Here is a 20,240-nt window from a genome sequence, read left to right as displayed (position 1 = left end):
AACAGTTCCAGGAACTGATTAAACATGTTGCTGACTCACTCCAGTTTCTTTAGAGGAGATCCAAGAGTCAGAACATAAACTTTTGGACATTATACATTTGACAGTCTCTGGCCAAATTGCATTGCCAGTCAATAAGGCTCTTATGGAACCTGCTAAAACCATCTGGCAGACCTCTGTCATGGCATGGCCTATCTGTAAATGGGCAGACAAAAATATTACATGCCAGCCAAAAATTCTGAGGTTTTTGTTCTCCTACCCACAAACAAATAATTTAATCAACGAATGTGGCACACAGCACAATGCAAAAAATGAGCCTTACAACAAAGACCAAAAGTGACTTGATCTATTTGGTCACAACAGCTACTCTGCAGTGACTCTGCAATTCAGGATCACAAATTACCAAGTTCTGATGGCAAAATACAACCACACCAGTTATGGTAAATTCAACAGCTTTATTGAATTTCTCGCTGAGGAACACCCGAGAACAGTTCAGAGCCATCATAACAGAAGGTCAGTTCTTAGCAAAGACCTCATCGCAAGCCTTCCTAGATGCAGCTGACTGTGGCTCAATCCATCTCCTCCACCGTCATGCATTGAGCATCCTGATTACAATTATCTGGTTTTCCTAAGGAGGTCCAAGACTGTGGAAGGGCCTGCCTTTTGATGGACTCATGGTCTTTTCAGAGTCCACGGATGAATCCTTACATACCTTAAAAGACTCAGAGCACACTTGCGTCTCTCGGAATACATATGCCTGCATTCAAAGAAAATATAGTAGATTTCAAACCACACAGAGATCCCAAATGGTCTAGTTTTCGAAGTATCATGGTTCTGTAGAGCCACCAAGAAAGAGATCAAGATACCAAAATAGAGGCACCCTAACGGAACTGTTACCACTACCCAACTGTCGTCCTCAGCCATGATGATGGTCTGGTTGAAGGTCCGGGAATATTCTCCTTTTGAGAATACCCACTTCTAACCCTTTGGAGATCAGTTTTCCCATTTTCAACCTGCCTGGGAACAGATTATTTCCAACAAATGGGTTTTAGAGGTTATAACAATGGGTTACTCCAACCATCTTATCTCCAACCCTTTTCAGGGGCCCATCTCACAAACTGTTGTTGAGACGGGAAGTCATCTCTCTTCTACTCATAGTGACCATAGAACCAGTTCTAATCCAGCACAAGGGGAAGCGCTTCTATTCCAAGTTATTTTTGGTTCCAAAAAAGGTATGGGAAATGGAGACCAATATTAGATCTTAGGCTCCTGTATGCCTTTGTGAAATCACAGTATTTCAGGATGGTGTCTCATGCAGCTACAATTCCATCATTAGATTTCAGGGATTGATTTGCAACCCTCGACCTTCAGGATATATATTTTCATGTTGCTATTCATGCCTCTCGCAAGAGATTAGTCTGTCAGGATCACTTCCAATATCAAGTGCTTCCCTTTGGCCTCTCCTCTGCCCCAAGGGCATTCTCAAAGATCACAAAGGTGGTAGCTGCTCATTGATATGAACTGACAATCTGTTTCCCTTACCCCAATGATTCGCTGCTCAAGGGCTCTTTTTCTTTGCAGTACAGTCAATAATGTCCTTATTCCTCAGGCTAGGATTTCAACTCAACATTGAAAAGTCCACTTTGACCTCAGTACAATAAATACACTTCAGAGGGACTTCTCTGGATGCTGTTAACAATCAGAACTTACCTTCCTGTGGACAGGTTTATGACTTTAACAAGACTCAAATGATTCTCCAAACATTGGCAAGAAATTCCACCCAACTGCTGACACTCCAGGAGTCTCTTCTCCCATTAACCTCCTCAATCTGAGAGCTGTCAGAAACACCTGTATCCACTTCCTTCCATTAATCAGGGGCACATCTGTCAAGGCCAAGATAACATGGTTTGAATATTCTACAGCATTAGTCAAGGAGTGGGGCAAGATGCCCCCATCTTTGTGTCAAAGAAAGAAAGCTATAGCACTGGTAAATAGCCAATCATATCTTCATCTCAGACTCCTACGAGTAAAAAGGATCATGGCCAACAATCTCAACAGCATTGCTCCCAAGATTGAGTGGGAACTGGACTTGTGGGTTCTCAGATGCATTTTTCTGACCTGGTGGTTCACAGAAGTGGACCTCTTTCCCAACACCACCAACAGGAAGTGCATAAGATTTTGTTCCAGAGGAGGAATGGGTCCTCAGTCCCTGGGGGATGCCTTCCTTGTTGCTTGGATGAAAAGCCTTCTCTGTGTATATCCTATAACACCATTTGTCTTGAGAGTGTTGAATGAGATCAAACAACAAAGCCAGTACCCTTATATGAATTGTCTCACTTCTTGTGTGGCATCAAAATGTCCATCAATTTCTCACCTGTTTTCTTAGGACTCCTGTCACCTCTTCATCTGAACCTGGGAATTCTTCACCTTAGAGCTTGTTTACTTAATGGTTTTCAGGGTCTCAGGCTTTCTGTTCTGCAGAAGTACAACAGGTATTGTTAAACAGCAGAAATGGAAAAGATTTCACCACTTGTGTACCTGATGACAGTTTTCACCTGTTCCTCCTTCATTCTCCACTGTTCTTGACTATCTGTTGGAACTGATAAAGTCAGGTCTGTACACGATTTCCATCAAGGTTCACTCTGCAGCTGCATTTCATTCCTTTGTGGAGGGATTCTCAGTGTTTGCTCACCCCACAATGGCAAGATTAATCAAGGAGTTGATGAAACTTTCCTCACAGATTAGAATGTACACTGTTGTATGGGATTTAAATTTGGTCCTTAATTGTCTCATGAATACTCCCTTTGAGCCTACGACAACTTGTTTCTTTCTTCACCTGTCCATGAAAATGGCTTTTTTTCATGGCCATAAGCCTTGCCCAATGAGTTGGAGAAATGGGTGGTTTAATGGAAGACCATCTCTTTTTCAGTATTCTTCAGGGAGAAAATTTTGTTACAACCACCTCTGAAGTTTCTACCAAAGGTATCTTTTGAATTCCATATCAACCAGGTTGTTTATCTTCCAGTCTTTTTTCCAAAACCACACCAGACCACAGAGGAAGTCATCCTCCATGCTCTCGATGTCAGAAGGGCATTAGCCATCTATCTGGACGGAACCAAGACTTTTAGAAAGTCTCCACGTTTTGTTTAATTTACAGTCAAATCTGGAGTCTCCACTCAGAGACTCTCAAAGTGGATCTCTGGGTGAGGCTGCCAACATTCAGCTTCCTGTAGGGTGTTAGCCCATTGTACAAGATTCCAGTCTGCTTCCATGGCACTCTTGAGAGAGGCCATCTGGTCTTCAATATATACTTTCTCCAAACTCTATGCCATGGTTCACGATGCCAGATCACATGCTGTGCTTGGTAATACAGTACTATCTTTAGTGTTGGACTCGACTCTGAAGCTCCCTCCATCTTCCAGTGATACTGCTTGGGAGTCATCTGAAGTGGAGCACTCATAGGAACACTACTTGAAGAAGGAGAGTTTACTCATCTTATGCAGAAACTGGATTTTCAAGATGTGTATCCCTATGGATGCTCCACTGTCTGCCCTCCTTGCCTGTGCTTCAGAGTTGTCCCAAGGAAATTCATGGCGGAGAAGGAACTGAGGGCAGTTTGCCTGTGCCGCTCTATGTATCCTTAGTGCGAGGCATAAGGGTCTGGAGCCCATGTGTGGGCCGAACGGGCACAGCTAATTAAAATTTCTGCTCAAAGGTGCATGGGGCGCAGGCATACTTGAAGTTGAACACCCACAGGGACACGCATCTTGAAGAACAGCAGTTACTGCACAATAACCTCTTCTCAGAGATAAATAGAGTAAAAATCACTATTGAAGCTGTCTACTTCAACCTGAATTCATTTACATCTGCTCCTGTAATTAAAAATAAACAACAAATTAGCTTGGTAAATTAATTTTCCCTACCCCTACAACCTCAAACATTATAATGGCAAGAAAAAGAGGAGGAGATCATGCAAAGCTGGTTAACTGCAGTTGCTGGTTAAATGCTTTCAATTTCAGTCTATTTGTCATTTTCAGGTAGCCTTTTTGGTTTTGCTTTAGAAAGACAACTTTGTCACTTTCCTGTCATTCAAGATGAGGAATCATTACTCTAGAGAAAAATGGTTCAGTTCCCAGGGCAAATTCATTGTTTTACAGACTTTCAGTGGTGATGAACTGAGAGATTCTGGAGGTTGGTACTATGTCCAACAGGGGCATGAGGTTGTTCAGTAGCCTTATATTTTTTCCTTTAAAAAAATCACCACTAAACCATTAATTATGTGAATAAGACTTTCTGGGCAGCATCTAAAGATTAATTTCACTGTTCAGGAAGAACATGGCTGCACAGTGCAATAATGACTTTCTTTACTCTCCTTTCAGATTGTGCCAAAAACTTTAAATCCTCAGTGGAGAGAGCAATTTGACTTTCATCTCTATGAAGAGCGTGGTGGAATTATTGATATTACTGTGTGGGACAAAGATGCTGGCAAAAGGGATGATTTTATTGGCAGGTGTGTGCAATTACAACCTACTAGTACTATGGGAGATAAGAGCATATGATTACAATGAGTCTTGTTGTTAAAACTATTTCTTATAACCATTTGTCCTTGTAAAGAAAATACTGAGTTTTTACAAAATATAAGTACATTTTCCTGCATTTATGACAGTCCTTGCTGTAATGCTGATGAAATAATTATTTGCTTGACCAGTAGGTGGCAGATTTTACCTATTCATAGATGTAGATTTTCAAACATGGACATATTGTATTAAGAAGTATAATCAAGATGCAGGAGGTTCCATGCGGCAACGTTTTCAGGGTTGAGGTTAGAGGTGAAAGAAATATCATGAATTACAAAATGCTTGTAAGACTAAAACACACCCTCATTTTTAATCTACTGTGTGGGTGAAATGAAAATTCACAACCTTTTTTGCAATAAAATATGATCATTGATGTAATTAATTCTCAAGGGACTCAGTATTTGGGATCTTTCTCAGAGTTCAGGAAATGATATAAATCTGAATCACCAAGCTCAAACTGTTTTACTGTGGTAGGTCATGGTAAATATAGCCCATTTGTATCAGCTCGTAATAGAAAAAAAGTCTCAAAACTATTAAATGTGTGTAGCTACTGTGAAAACTTAGCCTTATTGGGAAGTTCAAATATTCAGTTACATCATATGAAGTTACAGCACATTCTGGTAAATTGTATTAATCCTATTTCTTCTGTCAGAGTAGAATATTAAAAACTTGTAGATAATATGACTAGTACATTGATGCTTTGTATCAGTAGAATTAGTCATTGTTGAAAGTACATATTCATGAATGGAATTCCTATGAACTAAGCCATATATTTTCCATGTCAATGTGTTAATCTTTCCCCCTCTATGCTTGTGTTTAGAGTAGCACCTTTGTTTACCGTACTAGATGATGGGGCAGATTGGTCATAATATTACATTTTACCTTCTCCTGGAGACAGCCTTTTATAGAATGTGAAGAATCAGAATAGATTTAAATTTTTTGGTGTATAAGAGCCTTAATGTCAGTTTTTTAAAATATATATTCATTGGAATTGTATTTTATACAATGATACCCTATTATCTGGGATTAATATAGGTGTACGTTTTGTCCCTGTCTCATCTGCAGTGAGTGGATATAATAATAACTTTAGTTTGGCAAAGTAGCTGAATGGGTCTGTCCTATGTGAGTACCTGCTATGCCTTCCACCCACTTCTCAAATTTTCAGTCATGTACTTAGTGCTTACTGCCATGCTGCCACTCATGTTTGGGAGGAGTTTCCTGTTAACATCTGCAGAGCTCCCTCACAATCCCTTCAAAATCCTCCTTAAAACTCTCCTTTGCTGTGATGTCCACAAAATTTTTTGACAACTATTAGGTCACGGGTACACTGATACCCCTGCCTATCATACCGATCAATGCTTTATCATTTTTTCCTTGTACTCTCCTGTTTGTCTCTATCCAGCTTTCATCTCTTGTCTTATGCTTAGATTGTAAACTCTTTGGGAGAGGAATACTGTCTTTTTGTTTTTTGTTTATACAACATCCAGCACAGAGGGGTTCTGGTCCATGACTGGGGCTCCAGGGCACTTTGTTAATATAAATAATAAGAGTGACATGAGATCTTTTGCTTCCAGTATCAGAAGAGTTGATATGCTTAGGATCTAGAAGGGAAATTGAAAACTGTTTCCTGCTTAGCTGGGTGATTGGGCATCTTTCCTTTTATCTTAAATAAGGACCTCTTGCCACCTTGAATAATTCTCAAGCAGTAGCAATTCTCTTCTAGAGGTAAATTTGTATATAATGCAAATCTAAGACTCCATCTTGAATGATTGCCATATCTGACTAAAGTTTGGTGAGGAAGAAACCATGTTTTATGATAAAGAACGAGTTTCCACTAATGGAAAAAAATGGAACAAATAGAGGAGAGAAATAGAAAAAAAGGTATTCATTCATTATTTAGGGAACAAGTTTCATCTTTGATCCACAGAGCAGTTCTCTATTGCACATTTTGCATTAATTCTGCTTGCAGAGCACTCATGAATGTCAGCAGAAATTGTGAGGAATAAATGCAGAATATGCGCAAAAAAAAAGTGTTGCTTTGTGGACCTCAAAAAAGATATTTGCCTTTAGAATAGTGTATGTTAGTGTCACAAATCCAGCTGGTGTCTCCTGTCCAGCTACCCACTGGACTGCTGAGAGGGGAATCCAACCCTGTGGCTCCCCAGGTATTTAAGCTTCCCTGTGTCTCAGCAGGCTGCCCGCACTGTTTCCTCCCTAGGCCTCTCTGGCACATGTCCTGAACACTGACTCTGTCTGATATGTCTTCATAGAAATGGAGCTCCTTAGCTCCCAGGACCGATGCTGACTCCCCCACCATGATGCCCCAGTTGCTTACACACCCTGCTACAGAATCCCATTCAAGTTGTGAAGCTTCTGGTTTACAATTTAACTCTCTCCTGAGACACACAGCGGTTGTAAAGCATTTAACGTGCAGAAACACTGCCTAGAGTCTAGCCCCTTACTGCTCTTCTACTGACTCTCATAAAGCACAAATAAGTACAGATCATTCAAACAATAAGCATCTTACAATGTCCCTCATTAGCACACCTTTCCCCTGTGAGTTCTTGCAGGGACCATATGTGTCCAGGGAGGCAAGCAGGCTCCTTTCCCTCTCACTGACTGTTACTTGCTGGGTCTTTTCTCCCTCATATACTGGAGAAAATGCCCCCTGAGTAGAATAACTTCTCTTTTAAAACTTTCAAATACTTTGTTCAGTCTCTTGCTGGGTCAGAGGCCCCCTGCCAAGTGACTTTGTTGACAAGGCGAGCTCCCTCCTGCTAAATCAGTTGTTCTGAGAAGGGACCAGTCCTTTGTCCAGAGTGAATAGATTTCCAGTGACTGGGTACTTAGTCAACTATCCTCTATTGTCAACACTGTATCGCTACATCTTGGGACTACAGCCCAACATGGAGGCAAAGGATAACAGATAAGGCTACCAAAAACATGCTCAAAATGGACAGTGGAGCTTGGGGTGTTTTATTTTTCTCTCTCTCTGTGTCTCCATCAACACAGTATATTCTTGATTTTTTTGAAACCCTGTTCTCCAGACCTCAACATTATTTGAATCCTGTCCTTGTCACCCAGCATGGGACTAGAATAATAGAATATCAGGGTTGGAAGGGACGTCAGGAGGTCATCTAGTCCAACCCCCTGCTCAAAGCAGGACCGATCCCCAACTAAATCATCCCAGCCCGGGCTTTGTTAAGCCTGACCATAAAAACCTCTAAGGAAGGAGATTCCACCACCACCCCAGTTAACCCATTCCAGTGCTTCACCACCCTCCTAGTGAAAAAGTTGTTCCTAATATCTAACAAGGATGAGATTTGGATAATCGAGCAGAGATCCCTGGGCTACAGAGGAGGCCACTCTGCTGCTGAAGATTCCTGCGTGGCAGCGGAGGTAGACCTTGGCAGCCCTGCTGTCACAGGAGTGAACGAGCGGAGCGCTGACAGTGGAGCTGCAGAGGGTTCCTGTGCTGCCGCAAGGCTTATGAATCCTGGCCAGGGATCGGGTGTCTACTCTGCCCTGCCAGGACTGCTGTCTCCTGGTGGTGCTAGAGTCTTGTCTGCACAAGTTGTACCAGTTTAGCTTATATCACTGTACCTTGTGCCTGCAATAATTGAAATGGCAGGTGTGGCAGGGCACTGCCTTCTTGATTATCCAAATAAAATCTCTGTCTGGCATGCTACTCAGCTAACCAGGAGAGAGAGAGAGAGAGAGAGAGTGTGTGTGTGTGTTTACAGACTCTCTTGGTTACCTGAGTAACATGCCAGATACAGATTTTATTCGGATATCTATAGATATAGATATTCGAGTGTGTGTGTGTAAAATCCCTCTCTCTCTCTCTCTCTCTCTCTGTGTATGTGTATATATATGTATGTACTCCCATAGAATTTATAAATTGTACAGACATAGTCCCAAATTATCACAGTTCACACATAAGATTCCCCCCATCCCCAAAGCTTTATTCTAGATTTTTTTCCTCTGATTTAATCAATGAACTGCCACATCACTGTCATTTTCTTCCTGGTAAAACAAAATTGGACCAGAACCCCTTCACAGAGGGACAGTGGGGGAAATTAATATTGGGGAAATTAGGTTTAGGTTTTGTAATGACCCAACCATTCCCAGTCTTCATTCAGGCCTAATCTGATGGTGTCCTGTTTGCAAATTCCCTCCTACTGTTAGGGCTTGGCTACACTTGCAAGTTGCAGCGCTGGTAGAGGCTTTCCAGTGCTGCAATTAGTAACCGTCCACACCTGCAAGGCACATCCAGCGCTGCAACTCCCTGGCTGCAGCGCTGGCTGTACACCTGGCCAGGTTGGGGTGTAGCGATTGCAGCGCTGGTGATCCAGCGCTGCTCATCAAGTGTGGACACACACCAGCGCTTTTATTGGCCTCCAGGGAATAAGAGATATCCCAGAATGCTTTTAACTAAATTACTCTCTTTGTTTTGTTATGCAGCCTCTCTTTGTTTTGTTGTGAACTCCGATCGGAGCTCCGTTGAACTGCTTATCTAAAAAACAAACACTGATCACAGCAACACAGGAGCTATCTGTACCTGGCTGTGAACGATCAAATGAGAGGCAAGCAGTTTGCTTGACAGAGAAACAACGTTGGATGCAGGCTGTTTGCAATTAAGACTAAGGGTTCGCGAACATTTTGTGATTTTTCAATCCAGGGAAGCTAACACACAGTGTTGGCTCCAAAAATCCACTCTCTCTATCTTCCCCGCTCCCTGTCACAGTACACCACAGGGAGTGAGTGAAACAGCGGGGAGTCCGTGTTGGAGGCAGGCTGTTTGCAATTAAGAGTTAAGACTAAGGGCTCGTGAACATTTTGTGATTTTTAAATCCAGGAAGCTAACACACAGTGTTGGCTCCAAAAATCCACTCTCTCTATCTTCCCCGCTCCCTGTCACAGTACACCCCCCTCTTTTGAAAAGCACGTTGTTGCCACTTGAATGCTGGGATAGCTGCCCATAATGCAGCACTCCCAACAGCGCTGTAAATGCTGCAAATGTGGCCACACACCAGCGCTGGTAGCTGTGAGTGTGGCCACACACCAGCGCTGGCCCTGCACAGCTGCACGACCAGCGCTGTAACTCCCAGCGCTGCAACTTTCAAGTGTAGCCAAGCCCTTACTCTCACCTTCTTGTCAACTGTCTGAAATGGGCCACTCTCATTACCACTTCAAAAGTTATTTTTCCTCCCTTGGTATCCTGCTGTTAATTGAATTGTCTTGTTAGACTGATCTCACACTTGGTAAGGCAACTCCCATCCTTTCATGTATTTATACCTGTTCCTGTATTTTCCACTCCAGGCATCTGGTGAAGTGGGTTCTAGCCCATGAAAGTTTATGCACAAATAAATTTGTTAATCTCTAAGGTGCCACAAGGACTACTCATTGTTTTTGCTGATAAACATAATTGGAATGTCCAGATCATGCAGTTGGTGAATAAATTAGTCACAGATTTACCATAACTGGGAGTAAATGTTTTCTATTTCCTTGTTGAGTAAGAAAATAGACTAGTTTGATTAAAAACCATATACTGTAGAAAGTTTAGGCAGCTAATATTAAGCAGCTACTATTAAGATTAAAAAAAATCAAACTAAGGTGAAAGGATTTTAATCTCCATGTAATTATTTAGCTTTCTTATCACCTGCATTTTTGAAGGCGATCCTGGCTCTGTCACCTTCACAATAATCAGCTAATAAATCCTTATGATTGTTATACCTTTATGCATATCAGTAATTGGAACAAATTGGCTGCTGACAGCTGCCATAAATTGCCAAGAATGAGTGCTGTCAGAGAACAAGTTATTTCTGTGAACATGCAGGATAAGTAAATCCCATGTCATGCAATTTTATTCAGCTGAAGTTATTTGCAATCCAATACAGCAGGACTTATAACATTATTTATTAATGGGAAAATGCATGTTTATCTTCAAAATGACATTGATTTTTGCTCACATTTTATGCTAGGGGATTACTCTTGACTATCTATATCTATCTATCTAGTTAATAGTAAGAGCATGTTTGCGTATTTTCATCACTATCTGTGAGTCTTCTCTACCTTCCAAAATTGATGCAAGCTGTGAGTGGAACACCTTGTCTTGTATAGTCATTACACTACATATTGTTTATATTTGTTGGGAGAAGTTTCCTTTTTCATATTTTTGTCTCTGAATATCATTAAAATTTTATGTGTGTATTCTACATATTTCTTTTACTTCACTTCTTGCTAAAATGAATGTCATGAAAACATAAGGTTAAAAACATTGGAAAACTAGTTATTTAATTTTCAATTGTTGACACCGTCTGTTATGGTTTGTTTACATAATCTTTTTCACAGTAAGTAAGCTATAGAGGTTCTGTTAGCACACACATGAATAAAAGCAGAATGAGAACTGTACTGTTGCATTATTACTCTGAAAGCACAATGGTATACTAGTCAAGGAGCTCTAAACTGAAGAGGTGGGATTTTGTATATAAAATATTTATATCTCAGTTTTCTTTTTTTTAATTGAATGGTGCTACTAATCTTTGCATCAGTTCTCTAAGATGCACCTACATCTCCCATTGTTTTCATGTACTCAGCAACTCTCAGGATTTGGCCTTCAAGTTATTCCAAATCATATACATAGTTATACTGTGAAAGCTAAAGAGCCACTAAAGTTGTAAGACAAAAAATAGTGAACTAGATTATAGTTTGGCTCACAAATCTGCAACAGTAACTATTCATTAAATTTGTAGAGCCAGCTTCTTTTGTGCCTTTCTCTATCAACTTTTTTTAGGGGGATGGGGTCAAAATTACTCCACTGCATTAAGCTAAGGGGAGTAAAAATGAAAAGACTAGCATAGGTGTCAGGAACACAACAGCGAGTGGGGGAAATGAGAGCAAAGATATTAGGTGGAAGAAGATTATGAAGAGTTATGTGAGGATGAGGTTCCTTTGTTGAGGAAATTAGGCTCGGGCTCATACAGGGAAGATGGACTTTGAGAACCAGGGTGAGGCAGACTGGGATATGCATTCTTTGAGAAGCAAACTGAGTCCAGGCTGGGTCCCAAGGGCTCCTGGGCTTGCTAAAAGAATGTAAGCAGGGTCAGTTCTTTTCCTGAAGCTCAAGAGGGAAGTCGATCCATGGGAATTTACCAGCTTTACTATATTGATAAAATCTAAACCAAAAAAAGGGACACACTTACTACGAATGAGTGTCTACACAAGGATTTATACTGGTATAATAATGCTGGTAAATTGTAAAATCATTTTCTCTAATGTTTGGTTCCACTTGCGAAATGAACCTGCTTGTTTTAAGAAGGATGTTTGTCACTGTATGGTGCTAGTCATAGGCTTCCCAAGGAAAGAGATGCAGGTGTCCAGTTGGATTGGCACCGTAACAAGCAGTGGGCATAGATAGGGCGCTGGACCCAGATCCTGGACTAAGAGTGGGAGAATTGCAAAATTCAACCCCTAACAGGTAAGGGGAGGCCTAACACCTAAGGGGGCACATCCAGAGAGCAGAAAGGGGACAGATGTACAAGCAGCACTGTAACCATGACCACAGCTCTAGTGGTTTTATGCTCTAATGCTCCCTGTCCTTCCCCAAGCCTATCTGTATCCTCCTCTCTTCCTATCCTCCCCCACTTCCAGGCTCCTGCCCCTTTCCTCCTATCCTTCCCCTCCTCAGCTGCATCAATATACTCACCAGGATTTGCACACCTCTGCTGATATCCAACCCTGCCTGCCCTTGTATACCTCCCTGTATGCTGCCACCCTCCCAGCTTCTGTCTCTCACTACTTCCCACTCCCTCCACCCCCACGCCACATCCTCATCCAGTTACTGTCCCACCTCCCCTTCTCCTTCTCACCCTTTTGCATTCTAAGTCAGGCTACTTACTTCTTGCTGCTTGGTTCACAGAAAGGGGAGCATAGAAAGAACAGTCTCCCTGCTCTTAGTTATTCTGCCTGATACCACAGCAGCCTGGAGCAGCAACTGAAGGGACAGTCCTGTTCAGCCTCTGCAGCCTCAGAACAGAACATTCTCAGTCACTTTGTGGGGATGGTGCATGTGTAGTCCAATCAGTACTTAAGAACTGTGAGGAAAAAAATGGAGAGGTGCAGTAAGGAACTGCAGAAATGATTTTTGGGGCTGGAGAAAATGTCTTACAGTGAGAGAACACTCTATTTAACCTATCGAAAAAGTAAATGTAGTTGTGAGTCGATTGTGGTGTATAAACACCTTCATGGGCCGACAATACTAGGGTACTACAGGGCTCTTTTAACCTATCAGAGAAAGACATAGGGTGTAACGCTGCACCCCATGTACTTCATAGTGTAGTATTATGATATAATTATGATGCATTTTGTACAAGATACGTCGTGTCTGGTGCCTATGGAAAAGTTATGATTTGCTGAATATGATTATCCCACTTGTATACATGTATCATTTTTGTATCTGAACTTGTGAATATTTATGAGGTATCTGTATTTCAAATGTGCTTACTCTGGGAACACCCACAGCTAGCCTTTCAGGTACAGCAATGAAGAAGCTAAACATTGATGATGGCCCATCAGCAAAGAACATGATCTATGGACAGGGGCGGCTCTAGGAATTTGGCCGCCCCAAGCAGGGCGGCATGCAGCAGGGGGCACGCTGCCGGTCCCGCGGCTCCGGGGGACCTCTTGCAGATGTGCCTGCGGAGGGTGCGCTGGGAGGGCGGCAGGCATCTCCGGCGGACCTTCCGCAGTCATGCCTGCGGGAGGTCCACCCGAGCCGCGGGACCAGCGAACTCTCCACAGTCATGCCTGCGGGAGGTCCGCTGGTCCCGCGGCTGTGGTGGACCTCCCGCAGGCATGACTGCGGAAGGTCCGCCGGAGCCACCTGCCGCCCTGCCGGCAAAATGCCGCCCCAAGCGCGCGCTTGGCGCGCTGGGGTCTGGAACCGGCCCTGACTATGGAAGAGCTTAGCCTTGCTGTAAACATTTCAGCCAGCTTGTAAGTAATGGCTGCTATGACTCAGCAAGGGCATGTGACCAGACCACATGATACTGAAGTTCAGTTTGGTACCTGTATTTTTCCACAAACTGGGCTTGGAACTGAGTTTGGAGCAAAGGGTTCCTGCCATATGGTAAAGCTATATAAAGTGGGGTGTGACATCATCACTCCTCACACAAGGAAACTCCTGGAAACAACTGAGGAACAAAGATTGAACTTGGGGAAGTTCTGGTCCCAGGCTAAAGGGATTTCTAGCCTGTATAAGGAAACCTGGTACCTGCTTGTATCATCAGACCGGGTGATAAATTGCTAATTCATATCTAATCTACCTAGTATGTTAGGCTTAGTTTGCATTTTGTTTATTTGCTAGGTAATCTGCTTTGATCTGTTTACTATCACTTATAATTAAGGCTGCAAATTTGTCAAGGAGGTCTCAGAATTCACGGATTCCATGAATTTCTGGGACCTTTGTGACTTCTGCAGTAGCTGGTGCGGCTGGCCTTAGAGGGCTGCCTGAGTAGCTCAGGCATCCCCAGTGCCAGCCACACTGGCTGCTGCTGGGACAGTCTCAAGCCTCTGTGCCCTCCTCCCCCCAGTAGCAGCAGGAGTTTGGGTGTGGGAAGGGCCTCAGGGCTGGGGGTTGGGGCAGAGGTGGTGCACAGAGCTGCCTGGCTGCGCCTCCCACTAGGAGCCGGGGAAGAGACATATTGCTGTTTCCTGGGAGCCATGCAGCACCAGGTAGGCAGCCTACCAGCCCCGCCAACCCCCCACCCCCAGCAGCGGGGGTCCTAGGCTATGCACCACTGCCCGCCCTCCTCCCCATCACTAGCAGGGGTCCCAGTCCACCCCCACAGAGCACCAGTGGTGTCCCTCTTAAAATCTGTCTTTTGTAGTTAATAAACTTGTTTTTGCTTTATCTAAGCCAGCGTGCCTTTGAGTGAAGCATCTGGGGAAAAATCTCAGCTTGGTTAACACAGGCTTGTTTCATATCCTTCCCACATTGAGAGGAAGGTGAACTTTATTAATGAGCTTACCTTGTACAGATCCCTGTGCAGTGTAAGACTCTATAATTCTGGGTTTATACTCCAGCATGCAAACAAGGTGGAGGGGCTGAGAAATTGGCTGTTGTCTCCTGCCTGTCTTTGAGTGGCTTAGGTACAGCACTCGGGTAGCTCAGTTTGGGTGTGTGGCACCACCTGCTGTTGTGCTGGGTGATAACAGGGCCTGGAGAGGCTGAATCATCAGCAAAGCAGTGTGGGCAGGGCCAGCCCAGCTGGGTGGTTAGAGGGGCATAGCAGTTCCACAGTTCCCTGACTGCACCCCGAGTATGACAACTTGTCACAATAGGAACTAATAATTGGAAATTAAAGCCAGACAAATTCCAGTTAAGAATAAAGTAGGATGCAGATTTTTAGGCATGAAGATGATTAGCCATTGGAAAAAATTATCAGGGGACATAGTGGATTTTCCATCTCTTAAAATCTTCAGATCAAAACTGGATGCCTTTGTGGAAGATGTGCCTTAATTCAACACACATTTATTGGGCTGGCTAGAGGAGTACCTGGATGAAATTCTATGGCCTGTGTGTCATACTGGGAAAAAGACGATGATTTGACGATCCCTTCTGGCTTTAAAATCTATGAATCTTTAAGTACTTGTGTAGGGAGCAGATTTCTCCTCCTCCCTCAAATTATAGCACTTAGGCCTGGTCCACACTAGGACTTTAATTCGAATTTAGCAGCGTTAATTCGAATTAACCGTGCACCCGTCCACACCACGAAGCTATTTAATTCGACATAGAGGGCTCTTTAGTTCGACTTCTGTACTCCTCCCCGACGAGGGGAGTAGCGCTAAATTCGACATGGCCATGTCGAATTAGGCTAGGTGTGGACGGAAATCGACCTTAGTAGCTCCGGGAGCTATCCCACAGTGCACCACTCTGTTGATGCTCTGGACAGCAGTCCGAGCTTGGATGCTCTGACCAGCCACACAGGAAATGCCCCAGGAGGGAGAACCTCTCTCAGTACCAGTGCTCACACAGCAAACGGGAGGACAGGTGGCGTGAGGAAGACAAGCAGGCGACTCAAGCGCTGCTTGGACTAATGAGGGAGCAAACGGACATGCTCCGGCGCCTTGTGGATGTTCTGCAGGACCGCAGGCAGGAGGACAGAGCCCCCCTGCAGTGTATCTGCAACCGCCCTCCGCCGCCACAAAGTTCCATACCCCCCTCACCCAAAATAACCAGAAGGAGGGGCGCCAGGGGCCGTGAAAACTGTCACCGCACCCCAGCAGAGTGCTCAAGTACCCAAAAGCTCTCATACCCTAAATTTTGAGAAGTCCTTCCTTTCCTGACTCACCCAAGCCCAAATCCCAGTTTCATCCCCTAACTGTCTAGTTAATTATTAAAAATACTTTGCTGTTAATTACTGTTTCCATCATGTTTTTTCACAGAAGACTGTGTTTGAAGTGGGGGTGGGGAAGGGGGTTGGTAATTGCATAGGACGGTCACCTTTACCAGGGTACAGACACGGGGGCAGGATCAGCAGCAGGTCACACACACAGTGCAGTCAGTAGGCACCCTGGTCAGTATGGGAGGTGGTTTCCAGGTTCTGTGTGTGTGTGGGGGGGGGGACGTGACTTTGTAGCGGGGGAGGGCGGTTACAGATCTTATGCAGCGGTCCTTGTCCTGGACCACAGAGCCACGCAGCAGGGGAATCTGTAACCGTCCTCCTCCGCCACAAGGTCACATAGCCCCCGCACACAGAATCCCAAAAAGGAGGGATGGCAGGCTCCGTTGAAACGACCAGTCTGGCACTGCGGACCGCTCTAGGAGCAGGAGCCTGTCATTCCTCGAGTTCAGAGGCGGTCTTTACATCACCGCACACCCTACCCAGCACAGTCTGCGTCCCAGTTTAAACCCTTTAACGCAAAGTCATTAATAAAGAAACCTTTGTTAAGTAACAATGGAACATGTATTTTATTTTTACACGTGTGTTGGAAGTGGGGGAAACGGGGTGAACGGGGTATGTAACTGCAGAGGAGAGTCAACAGTAACTGGGTAAAGAAACAGGGGCAGGTTCCGCTTCTCTGTAAAGAAACTGAACAGTCACAGGTCACGCTGCTTGCTGCTCGCTGGTACTTGAAGAGTTCCTTGTCGCTGTCCAAGGCGCCTGTATAGGGCTTCATGAGCCAGGGCATTAGCGGGTAGGCTGGGTCCCCGAGGATCACTATAGGCATCTGCACATCCCCAATAGTTATTTTGTGGTCCGGGAAGAAACTACCTTCCTGCAGGTGTCTAAACAGACCACAGTTCCTGAAAACACGCGTGTCATGAACCTTGCCTGGCCACCCGACATTGATGTTGGTAAAACGTCCCCTATGGTCCACCAGTGCTTGCAGCACCATTGAAAAGTAGCCCAATTTCTCAGCAACTGACTGTGGAAGAGGTGGATGATAAGGTGCGAGGAGGTGAAAACGGCCATAACTGCAGCGGGCTCCATGCTCGCAGTGCTGTGGCGTCCGCGCTGTCACTGACCAGAAAAGTGCACGAACAGATTGCCCGCAGGCGCTTTCGGGGAGGGAGGGCGTGATTGACGGGTCAATGATGACAGTTACCCAAAACCACCCTTGACACATTTTTTCCCCCAGCAGGCATTGGGTGCTCTACCCAGCATTCCAATGGGCAGCGGGGACTGCGGGAACTGTGGGATAGCTTCCCACAGTGCACCGCTTCCAAAGTCGACGCTTGCCCCGTTAGTGTGGACTCACAAAGGCGAATTAGTGTCCTTAGTGTGGATACACAAATTCGACTGTGTAAGGTCGATTCCACAAATTCGAATTAAGTTGAATCGAACTACTCTTGTAGTGTAGACATACCCTTAGTCTTTGAGTTTTCTGAGAATTCAGTTCTGTGCTCAAAGTATACCAATTGATTTATGAGTTCAAATTAAGTTTAAAAAAAATCATTTAAGAAATGTAGCACCTGGTGTTGGACCTTTTTGTTCTTGAATGATCTCAGTAATAGAATAACAGACTCTTCAAACTTCCCATATAGTTAAAACTCACTAAAATCTTGTGTATAGGCTACATTTGAATATGTACGTATGTTAGGATTAATGGTAATTTTTGTCATAATTCTTCATAACTGAAATTTTTCTTCTCCAGAGAATTCCATAAAGAACAGCCCTCATTTGAAATGTCTTCCATCTCCTGTTCCCAGAGGCATTAAAGGTCAGAGGCAGTGCTCTGTTAAGATGCAGTTCTCAAAATGGCTACCATTTATAATTGTTTTCAACCTGATTATGGCCAAATGTTACCCTAAGCAAAGACACCCCCCACCATTTACCTGCTCCTCTCTGCTTCCCGACAACATCAGGGTTCACTTTCCTTCCTGGGAATGGCTTGTCTTCACTCCTGTTGGGGGCAATGAGAGGTGGGTGGACATTTTGAAAGAGGGCTTCTTAACTGATGACACTCTGTGGTCTCAGTCCTATTCAGAACTACAGGAGATGGCAGCCTTTTTGAAAGAGGGCAGTTCTTAACAAATTTCTTCTAAAGTAGAAAATTTTATGTGCTGGCATCTGCTGACAGATAAACTACTTCTTTGATCGATTATCCTCACCTAGTCCATTCTTGGTGTGCATGCACTGCATGAGCACAAGATGAGATTCTTTTGAATAGCAGTATCTATTGTGGCTGTGCCTCCACCCCTCATCTCCCACACCCACCAGAATCAAAGTTCCTTCCTACCATCTGTGGTGTGAGGTGGGACACCAGCTATTCCTAACATAGCTATTCCTCTTGTTTCACTTCATGGACTTGTTATAGTTTTGCTTAATATTAGTTTAGTTTTTATTTTCACCTGTTGGCTAATTTAAAAAAATTGTTAAAGAGGTATCAGAATTCTGCCACCTACCCTCCCCCATACAAAGGAGTAATCCCACATAATGTGGACCATGTGTTTCCTGGCTTCAAGACCCCTCCATTGTGTGACTCCACCATACCCATTAATGGGAGGCACTCCAGATGTCTCATTATCTGTCTTAGAGAGGAGCACATACCAGAGTATTGTTCTATATGCCACTCTTTTCCCAAGAGGACCCTAAAGAATAGAGGGGCAAGCTGAAGTTATTTTTGCTTGAGAGATCTATGTAATCCCTGACTCCTGCCCCCCAGGAATTGTCCCCCACCTCAGAATCACAGTCAGAATCATGGTCCTGCTTTTACCTCACAAATGGCCTCCGCCCACTGATTACACTGAGAAACTGCGTCTGTATCTCTGGAGAAAGGGAGGAAGGAGCACTGCTTCATTGGGAGTCCGAGCACAGATCACCCTCTCCAACTCTGAGTAAGAGACCTAAAATTTCTCCTTGGATTTCCTCCACTAACACCCACAATTCAATGTCTTTCCATGGTGCCCTGGCACCAAAGAGAAACCTGCCATTGATGGCTCCTTCATCCCAAAAGGACTATGCTGCCTCCAGTACGACACCAGCACCATGCACTCTGGCACCAATCCTGGCAATGAGACCTTTGATTACTACCAATTTTGCCTCCAGTACGAAGTATCAACTACTTGGCATTAACCCTCACTCTGGTACTGGATTTCTTGGCACTGGAGGTCCTGGTGCCAATGTCTTTCATAGAATCAGCCAACTTATCCATGAGTCCAGTACCAAAGTCTCCTGTCCTAGACCTCTTGTAAGATGCCATCTTGAAGCAACCATCTCTTTTGCTTCACTTTATCTCATACCATGCAGACTCAGTACTCCAAATAAGACTCCTAGAGGAGACTTACTCCTCCTTGTTGTCCTCACCAGAACACCCCACCCTCTACACCCTGGGTGACCCATTGGGAGTCCAGTAGGGGGTCCAAAGAGCATTAAACTGAGCAACAGAGGAGACTGGTGGTCTCCAGAGAGCATCCTTTGTCGTGCCTACCAACTGTGACCATTCTGGTCTCCCTGGTGCACGAATCTTTATTGCAGGAGAGTCACCTCTATTGTGTCTCTTCCAGGATTTCCTTCACCTAGGAAGCAATTGCAGCCTCCTTCAACTACCCAAATTCCTCAGCCCCAACTTGTAGAGGATGAGAAGTACTTCAATGGGGGAGACTATCACCTCCCCAGATCAGGAGCCTCTGGCCTCTTATCGGGCTTCCTTTTTGTCACCTAATATGGTGGTTAATTCACCTTCTTTGATCTCTCAAGACAAATTCCAAACCTTCTAAGACCTCTTGAAGAGGATCAAAGACATCTTTGACATTCCTCCTGAGATCATACAGTAGAAACACCATCGACTGTTGGAAATCTCCACTCAGTAACATGGGGCAGAATAACTATGCCCATTAATGAGAATCTTCTCAAGTCTGCCCAGGTGATCTGGCATATTTCCACTTCCATTTCACCCACCTCAGAGAGCGGACAGAAAGTAGCAATTCCCTGAGAAGTGATATGAGTACTTTTTCCTAGCACCCTACTGCTGGCTTTCTAGTGGTCGAAGCAGCTTAGTGTAAGTCCAAACAGCAGGGAAACCTTAGAAGCAGTCCTCATAACAAGGATTCAAAAAGACTGGTCTCTTTCAAGGTCTGTTTCTCCACCAGCCTCCATATGAGGGTGGAAGATTATCAAGCTTTGCTTTCCAAATATGACTTTCTACTTTTGGAGACTC

At 44.2% G+C, this 20,240-nt stretch overlaps 1 protein-coding gene across 6 annotated transcripts in view; it reads left to right on the top strand.

Annotated features, from left to right (window-relative positions):
• The window catches only part of MCTP1 (multiple C2 and transmembrane domain containing 1), a 445,369-nt gene that overhangs the window by 243,217 nt on the left and 181,912 nt on the right, over positions 1-20,240 (top strand). For all 6 annotated transcript variants that reach the window (XM_045022335.1, XM_045022331.1, XM_045022332.1 and 3 more), the window contains one exon: positions 4,377-4,507. In XM_045022335.1, the coding sequence (XP_044878270.1) occupies positions 4,377-4,507 (131 nt within the window). The remainder of the gene's footprint in view (positions 1-4,376; positions 4,508-20,240) is intronic.

This window comes from Mauremys mutica, chromosome 6 (assembly GCF_020497125.1).
Source record: "Mauremys mutica isolate MM-2020 ecotype Southern chromosome 6, ASM2049712v1, whole genome shotgun sequence".
In the NCBI taxonomy this organism is placed as follows: Eukaryota; Metazoa; Chordata; order Testudines; family Geoemydidae; genus Mauremys; species Mauremys mutica.
The sequence above is the reverse complement of the archived record's forward strand: the minus strand, read 5'-3'. Positions and strand labels throughout refer to the sequence as shown.